The following is a 15,414-nucleotide window of genomic DNA, read 5'->3' as shown; positions in this document are numbered from 1 at the left end:
TTCTAAAACACATGGTTCCCCTCTCATGGGCCCCCCGTCCATTTGCTGGAACTGCATCGGTTGTGGCAGGGGCGAAGTGGCTAATCCCAGCGCCTCAACTAGGCGGGGGGTGATCAAGTCCCTGTTACACCCTGAGTCGATTAGCGCTCGGGCGTGCATGAATCTCTTTAGGTTCGGGTTAAGGAGGGTAACGGCCATAAAAAGTAAACCCCCAGTTGCTCTCACCGTGAGGAGTGCCGGCTGTTGTTGGACCTGCTTTGCGGCACCCATTAAAGCAGGTCGCTGTCGTTTCCCGCCGACTCGGTATCGTCCGACTCCTCGGTCGATTCTTCGACTGCCGCCAGGCTGGTGGTAAAATCCTCGTCAGTCGCCAAGGAAGTGGCGACGGAGCCCCGACTGGGCTCCTTCGATCGGCTGCTCTTCTTCTTCTTCGGGCCCGGGGTGGTTGGCCGCGCCGTGGGTGGTGTGGATCCCGCTTTCCCAGGGCAGTTAGCAGCAAGATGATTTGGGTCCCCGCATTGAAAGCACTTGCGGGCGGGAGACGGGGTGGAGGTCGTCGGAGCCTTCTTCCCTTCGGATTTAGTTGGGGTGTGTTTGGCTCCCTTCCTCGCTAGTTGCTGTCTCCTCATCCCCACGTGTTGGAGGTTGGTCTCCACCTCCCCGGCCAGTTGGATCCAGCCGACCAGCGTGTCGGGCCTTCCCTGACTGTAACAGCGGTCGAGGATGCTCGGATTCAACCCATTGATGAACGCGGTGTATTTCATGACCTCGTTCCATCCCCTCGCTGCCGCACAGTACCCCAGGAATTCGGTGGCGTACTCGCGGGTGGAGCGGTTGCCCTGTTCGATGCGTTGAAGGGCAGCGACCGCCTTCTCCTCCCGTAAGGGATCTCCATACTGGCGGAGCATCGCGTGCAGGAACCCTGCCACGGTAGCTAATTCGGGCTTTCTCCCCATGAAAAGCCCCACATACCACTTGCGGGCCGCCCCTCTCAGTCGGGACGCGATGTGGTACACTCGGCTGGCCTCGGTAGGGTAGTCGGCACCCCAGTGGGTGAAAAACGTGTCGCACTGAATAGTAAAGTATTCCACGTCCTCCGGATTCCCATCGAACGTAATCTTCAACTCTCTTCCCCGTCCCTCGGCCCCTCCTGGCGCTCGCGGCGCCCCAGGTGGCGGTGCTGGGCCCGGTAGGGCCGGCGGGATCGGGACGGGTGGTGCAGGCGGCGCCGGGGCGGCCGGGGCCCCTGGTGCGGGTGGCGCCGGCGGTGCCGGGGCGGCCGGAGCCGGCGGAGCCGGAGGTGCCGGGGCTGCTGGGGCCGGCGGCGCCGGGGCAGCCGGAGCTTGCGGGGCGGGGGCCGGCGGGGCGACAGGCGGTTGCCCCAGTGGCAACACTCCATACGGTATCCCCAGGACCGCGGTTTGCAAAGTGCGGAGCTGGTCGTGGATAGCGCCCAGGTTCTGCTGCATCTCCTCGGCCATCGTCACGCGGGAACGGTGCACATCGCCGTGGATTTCCCGCACCCAATCGAATAATTCGTTGCGGAGGGTCCGGATCGGGTCTTCCCCCCCTCGGGGCTCCGTGCCCTCCGCCTGGCCCTCGTCGTCGTCTCCTGCCCCTCCTTCGCCCAACATGCTTCGGTACCGCTGCTCCGCGGCGTCGATTGCTGCCGTGGACTTCCGCGGGCTCCAGGTTCGCGGGGCCGGGAAAGCGGCGTCGACTGAGAAGGGCGCTGGAACCTTAATTTTGCGTCGGACCCCCGTCACGTTTGGGTCGAGCGGCGGGTCCTCCGATGGGGTGGTGGGCTCTCCGTCGTCTGGTACTTTTGCCGCCATCGAGCCAAGCCTCCAGTACAGATAAGCCACGAACAATGGGATTACTGTTATAATGTCAGAACTCAAGAACTTCAAACGGATCCCATACTCAGTTGCAAAGCTAGGATTTTATTGAAGAGAACTAGGTGCTGGAAAAGGCAAGATAACAGTAATGGCGAGAGCCAGCATCAGCTTGATTTTATACACGTAAAGCAAACATCTCACAAAGCCACAATTCACATTGTAGGGCGCAGCTGTCTTCTCACCATCACTATCAGTAGAGAGGATGCCTCCCTACTCCGAAGGCCATGCTGTTCGGCTTCAAAGGGTCCCAGTGTGAGAATGTGCAGAGACAAGACATAATTCATTCTACAGCCCCAAATATTTTGGATACCAGTGGGGCAAGGTTAATTACTGTTCAGGCACTCTGGGTTAAGCAGAGGTTACAACATGGAGTCAGTTTGGTTCAGTAACAATACAGCTCTAAGCCACAATAAAACTACCATACAGCATTGGTCACATTATAGAGGACCAGCAGCAAAGATACAAGTTCTGACACAGCAAAGCAAATACATATAAAGAGTGGACAAGATTGATGTCTTGCCAGAACTGATTTGGAACGAAACTTAATTAGCCAGTTTTTGATCCACAAGATATATAGATAGATATATTTATAGATATAATGTGATAGCCATACATTCTCCCGCTTGAACCTCCCATTTGAAGTTTGATTCCTGGTCTTTGATGTTTTCTCAGCCAAGGCCACTCTCCCCAAGGTAGATATCTCCATAGTTGCATGTCTCCGTAACTACAGAGAAGTGATAAGAGTTCTCACAGATACTTTCGCTTTCCAGAGGCCCCAGTCTTCCACACCATATTACACTACAATGGGATTAATGCTGTCATGTCTAAGGCTACCAAATATAGTAATTATACATATATATGGTTATACATGGTTATAGGCATAAGTGTAATATTATAAACTAAAACATAATGGTTATAGGTATGACCAGGGCTTTTTTTGTAGCAGGAACTCCTTTGCATATTAGACCACACACTCCTGATGTAGCCAATACTCCAAAAGCTTACAGTAGGCCCTGTAAGAAGAGCCTTGCAAGCTCTTGGAGGATTGGGTACATCAGTGGGGTGTAGCCTAATATGCAAAGGAGTTCCTGCTACAAAAAAAAGCCCTATATCCAAACCTGGGTGAAGGCTGCTGGAATAAGACAGATGTTTTTACATTCCACAGTTATTTTGATGACTTACTGAAACGGAAGCGTCGCTGTAGAAATGGAAAGAATGAGTTCCTGAGCTGGAATGGCATCCAGGCTTCCGTGAACGACGTTAATGTCTTGGTCCAAGAGGAAAACAACAGTAAGTTGTCAAAACGGTTCACAAATCTTTGGGGCTTGGCTTCCTGACACTGCAGTCAGCCTGTGTGGTGCTACTGATATTGGTGATGTGTAACCAGTTTGGTGTAGTGGTTAAGTGTGCGGACTCTTATCTGGGAGAACCGGGTTTGATTCCCCACTCCTCCACTTGCACCTGCTAGCATGGCCTTGGGTCAGCCATAGCTCTGGCAGAGGTTGTCCTTGAAAGGGCAGCTGCTGTGAGAGTCGTCTCCAGCCCCACCCACCTCACAGGGTGTTTGTTGTGGGGGAGGAAGGTAAAGGAGATTGTGAGCCGCTCTGAGACTCTTCGGAGTGGAGGGCGGGATATAAATCCAATATCTTCTTCTTCTTCTTCTTCTTCTTCAATTAAATATTAATATTTAATGGTTATATAATGCATTTTTAAAGCATTGTGTGCTAAGCCACCTTGAGGCCACTTATTTACCTTATTTATAGTCTGCCTTTTTCAGTGGGACTCAAGGCAGATTATGCTTTCACACATGCTAAATACTGCAATTTCAATCCTTTTCAGTGACTGTTTGCAAGTGGATTTTGCCATTCACATAATAAAATCCAATTGCAAGTGCATTATTTAGTGCGTGTGAAAGTGAGTCAATACAATCAACAAGGTGGGACATTTTTAGTAAACAATGAAAATAGGATTTGGGTAGTAGAACTAACCAGAAAAGGAAAAGAAAAGGAAAGGAAAAAAAATAGAAGCAAAGTGTTAACATGACACATTAAATAATGCCAAATTACAAAATGGGAGCCACCTCAACAACAAACTATAAATAGTAGCAGGGATGGAATTCTAGCAGGAGCTCCTTTGCATATTAGGCCCCACCCCCTGATGTAGCCAATCCTCCTGGAGCTAACAAGAAAGAGCCTTGTAAACTCTTGGAGGATTGGCTACATCAGGGGTGTGGGGCCTAATATGCAAAGGAGCTCCTGCTAGAATTCCATCCCTGAATAGTAATAGGGACCACAGTCCCTAATAAATTGTCCAAGTAACTTTGTGAATCACTTGCAGAGATGGGCAAGGTTGAAACATTATAAATCAATAAATCTCTTCTTTTCCAAGACCTCTTTGCATGCCTGCTATTTTCTCTCGCACTGGCCTTTGGAGCAGGCAGAACCAGCTTAAGAAGAGCCCTGCTGAATCAGAACAGTGGTCCATCTGGTCCGACATCGTGTTTCACACAGTGGCCCATCAGCTACTCCCGGAGGGCCAACAGACAGCACAGAGGCCAAGGCCTTCCCTTGATGCTTTCTCTTGCTGGTTCCAAACCACAGTAGCACAACATGAAATAGTCTCATCCCCTAAAAGGGAGCCTCTAGTGGACCTGAGGTGACATTGGGAGGCCTCTTTAGTCATCTTGTTACCGAAACCCTTTGACTTTGTATATAACATGGCAGTGGAAAGTGCCATCAGGTTGCAGCCGAATTATGGCAACCCTGTTGGGTTTTCAAGGCACAAGACAAACAGAAGTGCTTTGCCATTGCCCCTCTCTGTGTAACAACCCCAGGACTTCCTTGGGGGTCTCCCATCCAAGTACTAACCAGCGCTGACCCTGCCTAGTTTCCAAGATCTGACAAGATTGGGCTAGATGGTCTGATGGTCTGGGCTAGATGTAAAGTAGAATCAGGCAAGTGGTGGCCTGGAGTGCTGCGTAGTCACCAAGAGACTGAGTTCTTAATCACAAAGACCCCGGTTCAGGTCTTGCTAGGGCTGCCAACAGGTCAGGAGAAAACCATTCTGTCCCTTTCATAGAACACAGAAATGGGCAGTTTGAAACTTTTTGTGACATGAATGAAAATAACATTGCCTAGTATGAAAATAACATCAGCTGTCATATAGAGGATGGTGTGGAATTGCTTTCTGTGGCCCCAGAAGGTAGGACCAGAACCTATGGGTTGAAATAAAATCAAAAGAGTTTCTGGCTCAATATTAGGAAGAACTTCCTGACCGTTAGAGCGGTTCCTTAGTGGAACAGGCTTACTCAGGAGGTGGTGGGCTCTCCTTCCTTGGAGGTTTCTAAACAGAGGCTAGATGGCCATCTGACCACAATGAAGATCCTGTGAATTTAGGGAGGAGATGTTTGTGAGTTTCCTGCATTGTGCAGGGGGTTGGACTAGATGACCCTAGAGGGAGAAGTACTTTTCTCCCTTTCTCACAATACAAGAACTCGTGGGCATTCGATGAAAGTGCTGAGCAGTCGGGTTAGAACGGATAAAAGGAAGTACTTCTTCACCCAAAGGGTGATTAACATGGGGCATTCACTGCCACAGGAGGTGGTGGCGGCTACAAGCATAGCCAGCTTCAAGAGGGGGTTAGATAAAAATATGGAGCAGAGGTCCATCAGTGGCTCTTAGCCACAGTGTGTGTGTGTGTGTATAATTTTTTTTTTGGCCACTGTGTGACACAGAGTGTTGGACTGGATGGGCCATTGGCCTGATCCAACATGGCTTCTCTTATGTTCTTAGGTCCCTTCCAACTCTATGATTCTATGATTTAGTGGTCCTTTTCACATCACCTTAATCTGAAATGGAAGGACCTGTTTAAAACTGGCAGCCCTGTGCCTAGCAATAAGCTTTCATGAACTATACTGGGGAAGAAGAGATTAAAAAGAGCCCTTCAGCACTTGGTCTGCTGAAAACACAGCCCCTATTAGAAATTAGGTGCCAACAGAGTATGCAGGAAGGACATAAAGATGCAAAACTGAGGAGGCGGGAGTCCAAAGGTTAGTTCACATGGTCAGCTTGGTCTCCATGGACAGATAGATTGACGGAGCCAGTGTGGTGTAGTGGTTACAGTAGGAGTGGTGAACCTTTTTTCTGCCAAGGGCCATATGGAGATTTATATCATCATTCGCGGGCCATCAAAATTATCGACTTAAAAAACAGTGCTCCGCTGAGGGAGAATGATTCAGGCCAGCAAAATTAATGCAAATAATTGTTTTTCTATTTGAAGTCATGTGGGGAGAGCCTAATCTGGCACGTGCGCGCATGCACACACACACACACACACACCCCTGACCTGCCGCCCTAGGCAAATGCATGGGTCCAGGGCTTTTTGTAGAAAAAGCCCAGCAGGAACTCAGTAGCATATTAGACCACATCCCCTAATATTAGCATATTAGGTCACACACTCCTTAGCATATTAGGCCACACCATCTGGGAAAATCAAGTGCAAACTGAACTGTGACAGTAAGTTTTCCAGGCCCTGCAGCAATTCTGGTTTAGATAAAAATATGGAGCACAGGTCCATCAGTGGCTATTAGCCACAGTGTATGTGTGTATATAAAATTTTTTGCCACTGTGTGACACAGAGTGTTGGACTTGATGGGCCGTTGGCCTGATCCAACATGGCTTCTCTTATGTTCTTATGTTCTTATATGGTGGCCCACCAGGGACTTACTAAACCTCTTGCTGACTGACAGAATGCGTTGGATGTTAGCAGACCCTTGCAGTTTGGTTTTGACTGCCCCTCTCTTTGTGGAGCTCCTCTTCCTGCCTTCTCTCTCTTGTCAGAAGTCCTCGCTGTCCGACTGATCAATGAGGCACTGGACCAGGGTAGCCCGGAAAAAACACTCACTGCTCTGTTGCTGCCGACTGCTGGCCTGTGTGATGTGATGCTCCCAAATGCTAGGCGGTACCGTGATGTTCTGACCCAAGTGCGGAAGCAAAAAGCACAGGTAGGAAGGAGAGGAGGAGGGTGATGTTTGGGCTGGAGCATTTTGGTGGGAAGTGCCCGCCAAAGTCACAGCTGTATCAGAACCATCTAATAGGGTTCTTGAGGCAAGAGATGTTCAGAGGTGGTTTGCTCTTGCCTTCCTCTGTGTAACGACCCTGGACTTCCTTAGTGACTTCCCATCTAAATACTAACCAGGGCCGACCCTGCTTAGTTTGGAGAGCTGATGCAATTGGCCTAGCCTGGGCCAAGAAGCGTTTAAGATCGCATCTCCATAGCAACCATTTCTCCATGTCCTGAGGAAACAAAGTGAACTCTTGTTAATTAGGACAGGCCAGAAGTGGGTGGTGAGATATACATGTGTATTATGTGGGACAGTGGACCTGTAGTTCCCAAACCAGCGTTTTGTGAACCTGCCTCTATATGGAGTTGGATCTTTGGCCCAGCTGCCTCAGTATTGTCAACTTTTTGGGGGAGGGGGGATTTTTGTACTTTTATATGAATATGTGTGAACATAAGAACATAAGAGAAGCCATGCTGGATCAGGCCAATGGCCCATCCAGTCCAACACTCTGTGTCACACAATGGCCAAAAAAAATTATACACACACACACACTGTGGCTATAGCCACTGATGGACCTCTGCTCCATATTTTTATCTAAACCCCTCTTGAAGGTGGCTATGCTTGTGGCCGCCACCACCTCCTGTGGCAGTGAATTCCACATGTTAATCACCCTTTGGGTGAAGTACTTCCTTTTATCCTTTTTAACCTGTCTGCTCAGCAATTTCATCGAATGCCCACGAGTTCTTGTATTGTGAGAAAGGGAGAAAAGTACTTCTTTCTCTACTTTCTCCATCCCATGCATTATCTTGTAAACTTCTATCATGTCACCCCGCAGTCGACGTTTCTCCAAGCTAAAGAGTCCCAAGCGTTTCAACCTTTCTTCATAGGGAAAGTGTTCCAACCCTTTAATCATTCTAGTTGCCCTTTTCTGGACTTTGTCCAATGCTATAATATCTTTTTTGAGGTGCGGCGACCAGAACTGCACACAGTACTCCAAATGAGACCGCACCATCTGTGTCACACAGTGGCCAAAAACCAGGTGCCATCTGGAGGTCCATCAGTGGGGCCAGGACACTAGAAACCCTTCCAGTGTGCCCCCCCCCCCCCCGTGCACCAAGAATACAGAGCATCACTGCCCCAGACAGAGAGTTCCAAAGATAAGCTGTGGCTAATAGCCACTGATGGACCTTTACATTTAGCTACTGAACTGCCTTGCTTTCTACAAGAGTAGCTGCTGACTGGCCAGCTTCCCAGTGCCGGTTTCATCCATGGTGGGATTCTGAAATCCTTTTAATCTCTTCTGTCCTAGGCAAGCGGAGATGCTGGAGCCATGCTGTGGTGGGAAGAGATTCAGGAGGGGGTCTCCAAAGCCAACCAGGATTCAGAAGTGGCAAAGAGAAGTACGAGCACCATCTTGGCTTTTCTGGTTTAATTCTGAGCTACATGCTTGGAAGGTGTTGCTGGTTTCTGATTCAGCCCTTTCGGGATGTCTGAAAGGCAGGGTAGGAAGCAGATTTGCAAGGAGACTGAGGTAGACTTCTCAGCAAGTGGCTAGACCTAATGAATCTAAAGGTAGGCTTTCATACGTGTAAGAGAGGTTTTGATGTGTCCTCCAGGCCAGAAAACAAGATCCCCATTCCCTCTTTTCAACGCGTCCTTTGTTTTGCCTTCTCTAACTCTTTTCCCCCTTCTTCTCTTCTGCAGTGGCTCTGGGCATCGCTGCTATTAATCAGGCCATAAAAGAAGGAAACGCGACGCAGACGGTCAGGGTCCTGTGCAATCCAGATGTGTCTCTGTGTGGCGTGGTGATGGAGTGCGCTAGCGCTTATCAGGCGCAGCTTAGTGCTGTCATGGCTGCTAGGAAACCACCAGGTAAAAGTGGATGGGGGCAGAGGAGTGTCCTAGTGAGATAGTGTGGTGTAGTGGGCAGAGTGGCAGGCTAGGAACCTTGAGCGATCCTGGTTCGAATCCCCACTTCTATCACAGAAGCTTGCTGGGTGACTTGGGGCCAGCACAAACTCTTAGCCCAGCCTACCTCGCAGGGCTGTTGTGAGAAAATTTAAAAAGGGAGAATGAAGTTTTAAAAGTTGCTTTGAGTCTGAAATGGGGAGAAAAATGGGATATAAAAAATAAATAAAATATTAGTCATCAGATTGTGTCTGGCAGAAGGAGTTGGCAGAACACCTGTTTCCTTGAGAACCAGTTTGGTGTAGTGGTTAAAAGGGGCAGACTCTAATCAGGAGAATGGGGTTTGATCCTCCACTCCTCCACATGCAGTTGCTGGGTAACCTTTGGTCAATCACAGTTTTCTCAGAGCTGTTCTCTCAAGTTCTGGAAAGAAGTCTCTCAATCCCACCTACCTCACAGTGCGTCTGTTGTGGGGAGAGGAAGGGAAGGAGATTGTAAGCTGCTCTGGGGCTGCAAGTGAAAGACGGTATAAATCCAATACTTCTTCTTCCCCTTCCTCTAGTAGTCTGCTGTTTGTCTCAACTCTCTGAGGACTGGAAGAATTTTAAGAGCAAAATGTGTGGTGTTTGAGGGGGACAGCAATAATGTTGGAGAATTGAGTAAAATCATCTTTCTTCCTCTCTTGCTTGTGGCTTGAGTCAGTGGAAGAAGGAGAAAGGGTGATTTTACTTGACTATACCCTTGACTGAAGAATGGTACACTTCTATCTGGTATGGTTGTCTTCTTCCACTGAGCGCGCAGCTTCGGGAGGGACACACAGGGAGCGGTGAGGGAGGTAGGGGAAACTTGCCTAGCCAGCCAGATCAGCTGAATCAACCCTGGTGATCAATGGGGTGACAGATGTCGCAGCCAGATTGCCCTGCGACATCTGTCACCCCATTGATCGCCAGGGTTGATTTGGCTGATTTGACTGGCAAGGCAAGTTTCCCCTACCTCCCTCACCGCTCCATGTGTGTCCCTCCCGAAGTTGCGTGCTCAGTGAAAGAGGATGACCATCCCAGATAGAAGGAGTGTACCGTTCTTCAGTCAAAGGTATACTTGACTAGCAAGAGCCCATGAAAGGCGAGAGAGGTTTTGAGCTACTCTGGCCAGGCTTCTCTGCGGTCTGGCTACTCCGTGGTCTGGAGGAATGTGTATGGGCACCAATAGGGAACAAGCCAAGAGTATGGCAAAATATCTGGATTCATGCATCATGCAAAATCACAGTTAAATGTTAATGATCCCTCTTGAAACCATGGTTCAGACCCTGGTTAGGCATACCCTTAACTAACCATGGTTAGTGGTGTGGCACATATTTGGGCTGTTGCACTAACACAAGTTAGTTTTACCACTCTGACTTTGGATGATGTCTAAGGTGTCTAATTTGGATACAAATGCTCATATGTTCTCCCTACCAAAGCCAGGAAATACAGAGTGAAGCTTGGAGTTGATCACCTTGGAGTTGGGGAGGGACAGTGGCTCAGTGGCAGAGCATCTGCTTGGGAAGCAGAAGGTCCCAGGTTCAATCCCTGGCATCTCCAAAAAAGGGTCCAGGCAAAGAGGTGTGAAAAACCTCAGCTTGAGACCCTGGAGAGCCGCTGCCAGTCTGAGAAGACAATACTGACTTTGATGGACCAAAGGTCTGATTCAGTAGAAGGCAGCTTCATATGTTCATATGTTCACCTAGCTGAAGCTCCCTGTGGACCTCTTTCTTTACCCTCAGTAACCCAAACAACCTGTAGTTTTCAGAAACTCATACATATGAACAAATTAGGTTTCCAGGCTACACAGATAAACTTTATTAGACTCCTAGCTTCTCCTTTAGACAGAAGGCTTAAAATATAGGTCGAAAGGCAAAGCAATTAAATAACATTAGAACAATTTCAGAATACGGTTAGAAAGTATTACGTAATTCTATGACAAGTCTAAGTCCCTATTCCAGGGACTTCACCCTGTTTGTCTACATTTTCTCGGTTAGAGTAAAAGTCCCAAGTCCCATTTTTTGCATGACCAACATAGAGACAGTCTCCTGTCTCTAGTGCAGATCAGCAACTTCTGCTCAAAATTTCAGGGTTTATAAAGAGTTTTCCCCTGGAAACTGGTATCACTATCTTTATCTTATCTAATAAATATGCGTCATCTACATTCCAGAACCACCAGCTGCATCAACAGCTGGCCATCCACCCTCTGCCAATGGACCAGTTATCTTTACTCTGTCTGGTCCTTCTTATATCTCTTAACATCAACAGTTATGCTGCCAAATCAATCTATACAAGGCTGAGATTGCCCTCAGATAACTTACCTTTAACCTACTTTTCTAGTAGCTAGCTCTCAGCCTAAGTGCTTGATAGCTTGGACCCTTTATGGCCAATTTCATAAGAGAACCAACCCTAAAAGAATTTCTGCCTCACTCAGTACATATAATTTTCTATACTTGTTTGTGCTGTACATTTGGAATGAGTGAAATGCTGTGAAAGACAAGGTTTTTCTCACTGAAAAAAGGGAATGTTTCTTTGTTCATTTGTTTGGGTTTTATTTTTGAAAAATTGAAAAGGTCTTCAGACTTTTTCATTCTATGCATTTTAAGTGTGAACAACTCTTCCTTAAGAAGCATTCTAAAAATATTTCCTAAGAGGTTTTTTTTTTTTAGTGTACCCCCAAAAATCCTTAGGGAAAAATGGGGAAAGCTGGGGTTTTCCTAATTTTTTTTTAAAAATCCCAGATTTATCACATCTCTACCAACAATTCAGGGAGAAATCTCTCCCCAGAGCAGTGATAAAGGAGACTGTGTGGCAGGCAAAATCCTCCACTGTGCTGAAAGAACATAGCCAGTGCATTGGCTGTCATCCACATAATACTCTGTTTTTAATTTTATTTGACATGCAGGGAATGCAAAAGGCCCTTGGGTCCAACACAAACTGAAGGATGGAGCAGAATATTACTTCAGCCTGCAGACGTTTGAAGGTGTGTGGGATCAGCCACGTCCTTGTGTCCTTAATACAACACATCTCAGCCGGGAGGAAATCCAGGTGTGCCCTCTACTTCCAGCATTGGCCTGTATTTTGGTTTGGAATGCACGAATTTTTTAAAACAATAGTTACATATTTGAAATTGTATTTGCAGGCATTAATCAACTTGGAGAATGAATGTTTGTCGTGAAAATGATCTTTAAAGAAGCCTAGTGAATTCCATAGCTAGCAGTATCTTTCGTGAGTCCATTGACATCCTAGGAAATAATTTAAATTCTTAACTTGTCCGTTTGCTTCATAGCTGGTCCACATCGTTCTTGGAAGGCAGGGGATAATTATCGTTCAGCAGATATTATGGTTATCTCTGTCTGATGCAAACTCCAATCTGAAGTGTGCTTTGATTATAATGGACAGTAGAACTTTGATAGAAGCTTCTAACAACCTGGGTGCGTTTTCAGCACGTGAGACCAGAAACATCTGACTTTAGCTCAATCTGAAGGACCCGTCTCTCCTAATAGGAATCCACACACCCCTCTGTGTCCTTCTCAAAGATGCCTCCTGGATATTCTGTCCTGCTGATAGGTGCCAACTGCCAGTCTCCATTCTGAGGCATTCTCAGGGGCAGTTTTAGTTTATGGATATTTATTGCTTAATTTGGTAGTCTCACAAGTCTGAGAAAAAAGCTGGTTAGAAGCTGTTTAAACACATAAAGATCTAGGTTAGAGATGGCCAAACTTGAATTAACGTAAGGGCCACATAGAATAAAAATCAGATGTTTGAGGGCCACAAGAGAAGAAGGAAACAAATGGGAGAGGTAGAAAGAAAGTAACTAACTGCATTCTCCAAGCTACTGGCTGGTTTGGTTTGGGGAACTGATTTAAAGAGAGGAATAAATAGAGAATAAATAATAAAATGTTAAGGGCTGTTCTTGCAATTGATGTCATTGGTGTGCAGCTAAAGAACTGAGATCACGGTCCATTTCTTTCCACCCTTTGGTTCAGACTATCCCTCCTCTTGACCCAACTTGTCTCTTTACTGCAGTTTGCAATCACCAGAGTGACAGCTGCCCATGATCGGGAACGCCTCTGGAAATTGAACGTCGAATTGGTCATTCAGCTGCAGGCACGCATGAGGGGCTTCCTCGTCCGGCAGGACTTTGCAACATGCTGGCACCTTTTGTCAACACAGGTCCCGGCTGCTGTTAAAATTCAGGTAGGAGGCGGTTCTGACTCACCCATCTCCACCACCAACTCCCTTGTGCTGAGATGAAGACCTCAGTTTGAATTTTGCCTTGGCCCTGATTTCCTTAGGTGGGACTGAGGCAAGCCCCTTTCTATAAGAGAAGAAGAGATTGGATTTATACCCCGCCTGTCACTACCTGAAGGAGTCTCAGAGCAGTTTACAATCTCCTTCCCCTTCCCCTCCCCACAACAGACACCCTTTGAGGTAGGGGGTGTTGAGAGAGCTCTCCAGAACTGCCCTTGAGCAGAACAGCTTTGAGAGAACTTGTGGCTGACCCAAGGTCACATCAGCAGGTGCATGTGGGGGAGTGGGGGATCAAACCCAGTTCTCTCAGATAAGAGTCCACACACTTAGCCACTACACCAAAGTGGCTCTCAGATTCCCATGTGCAACAGATGGATGTTAATACTGGCCTACCTTATGTATGTGAATTAAATGCCACCAAGTCACTTCTGACTTACTGCAATCCTATGAATTAATGACCTCCCTAGCGTCCTATTGTTCACAGCCTTGCTCAGGTCTTGCAAAGGGAGGGCTGTGGCTCCCTTGGTTGAGTCAACCCATCTCATGTTGGTAGATCCAGTTGGGCAGCCGTGTTAGAACACAGAGATCCAGGTGGGCAGCCGTGAGATGGAACAAAGTTGGAGTCCAGTAGCACCTTTAAGGTCCACAAAGATTAAGGCCAACAATGTATTCTGATATATTTCTCTTTTAGAACAGTGTACCAGGACAATGTCTGTGATATTATGCAGTATAACAGAGTAGAAATCTCTCTGACAGAACTACTCTTAGAATAGGATGTTAACCCATATTTGAAAAGTGTACATCTATTGTAGTCTAATGTATTTTTGTATTAATATTTGAATAGACTCCAGCTTCACTCTACAGAAGAATGTTATTTTAACCCATGCTTTAGAGAACAGTGCAACATTACAATAGACTCCTGGCTTCAGCGGGGAGGGCGGGATATAAATTAAATATTATTATTATTATTATTATTACCCTTAACAATTAAGACATCTAATAACATATAAATATCAATCTCCAATTCTGACGTTTATTGCCTTTGCTGTTTTTTCTGCCAAGTCAACCCAAACTGACAATTACCAGATCCTTATTCTTTTAATCTGCTAAAAACATTTCCACTATTTTGCATACTAATTCACTGCCCACTCTCTCTATATGTAGGACTGCTAATTCCTTCCCAAACTATTGTCTGATGAAGTGTGCTTTTAGCACACATGAACTTACATCCTGAATAAAACGTTGATCTTAAAGCTGCTATTGGATTCCAACTTTGTTCCATCTCATGTTGAGTTGTCCTCTTTTTTCCCTGCTGCCTTCAACTTTTCCCAGCATTATTGCCTTTTCCAGTGTGTCTTGTCTTCTCGCAATATGGCCAAAGTACAATAACCTCAGTTCAGTCATTTTAGCTTCTAGGGAGATTTCAGGCATGATTTTCTCTAGAACATTCTTGCTTTTTTGGAGGTCCACAGTATCTGTAAAACTCTCCTCCAGCACCTACCTCATGAGGCTATTTTAAGGCTTTACAAGAAGAAGAAGAGGAAGATGATATTGGATTTATATCCCGCCCTCCACTCCGAATCTTAGAGTCTCAGAGCGGCTCACAATCGCCTTTATCTTCCTTCCCCACAACAGACACCCTGTGAGGTGGGTGGGGCTGAGAGGGCTCTCACAGCAGCTGCGCTTTCAAGGACAACCTCTGCCAGAGCTATGGCTGACCCAAGGCCATTCCAGCAGGTGCAAGTGGAGGAGTGGGGAATCAAACGCGGTTCTCCCAGATAAGAGTCCGCACACTTAACCACTACACCAAACTGTCTATGCATGTGATAATGCATATGAAGTGTGATGAATGTGCTAACACACTGTATAAATGTAAAATTTTATGACAGAGGTTATAGTTCAGTGGCAGAGTGCATATTTTGTATGGAGAGGGTCCCAAGTCTGACCCACACATGTGCCTTCAGATAATAGACCTAGACCTCCTTCCTTGGAGGTTTTTAAACAGAGGCTAGATGGCCATCTGACAGCAATGAAGATCCTGTGAATTTAGGGAGAGGTATTTGTGAATTCCCTGCATTGTGCAGGGGGTTGGACTAGATGACAATTGAGGTCCCTTCTGATTCTGTGATTCTAAAAACACTTTTTTGCTTTGTGTGGTGGTTGAACTAGGACTTGGGAGTTCTGGGTTTGAATCTCTATCCAGCTCCAAAGCTCACCGGGTAACTTCGGGCCAGTTACTCTCTCTCTCGGCCTAACCTCCTCACAGGGGCTG

General features: G+C 47.0%; 1 protein-coding gene across 1 annotated transcript in view; it reads left to right on the top strand.

Annotated features, from left to right (window-relative positions):
- IQGAP3 (IQ motif containing GTPase activating protein 3) overlaps positions 1-15,414 on the top strand; it is a 75,093-nt gene that overhangs the window by 29,524 nt on the left and 30,155 nt on the right. The window contains exons 14-19 of the mRNA XM_060253765.1: positions 3,064-3,188; positions 6,737-6,900; positions 8,270-8,360; positions 8,665-8,832; positions 11,794-11,936; positions 12,918-13,088. Coding sequence (XP_060109748.1) covers positions 3,064-3,188; positions 6,737-6,900; positions 8,270-8,360; positions 8,665-8,832; positions 11,794-11,936; positions 12,918-13,088 — 862 coding nt within the window. The remainder of the gene's footprint in view (positions 1-3,063; positions 3,189-6,736; positions 6,901-8,269; positions 8,361-8,664; positions 8,833-11,793; positions 11,937-12,917; positions 13,089-15,414) is intronic.

This window comes from Heteronotia binoei, chromosome 1 (assembly GCF_032191835.1).
Source record: "Heteronotia binoei isolate CCM8104 ecotype False Entrance Well chromosome 1, APGP_CSIRO_Hbin_v1, whole genome shotgun sequence".
Taxonomy (NCBI): Eukaryota; Metazoa; Chordata; class Lepidosauria; order Squamata; family Gekkonidae; genus Heteronotia; species Heteronotia binoei.
The sequence above is the reverse complement of the archived record's forward strand: the minus strand, read 5'-3'. Positions and strand labels throughout refer to the sequence as shown.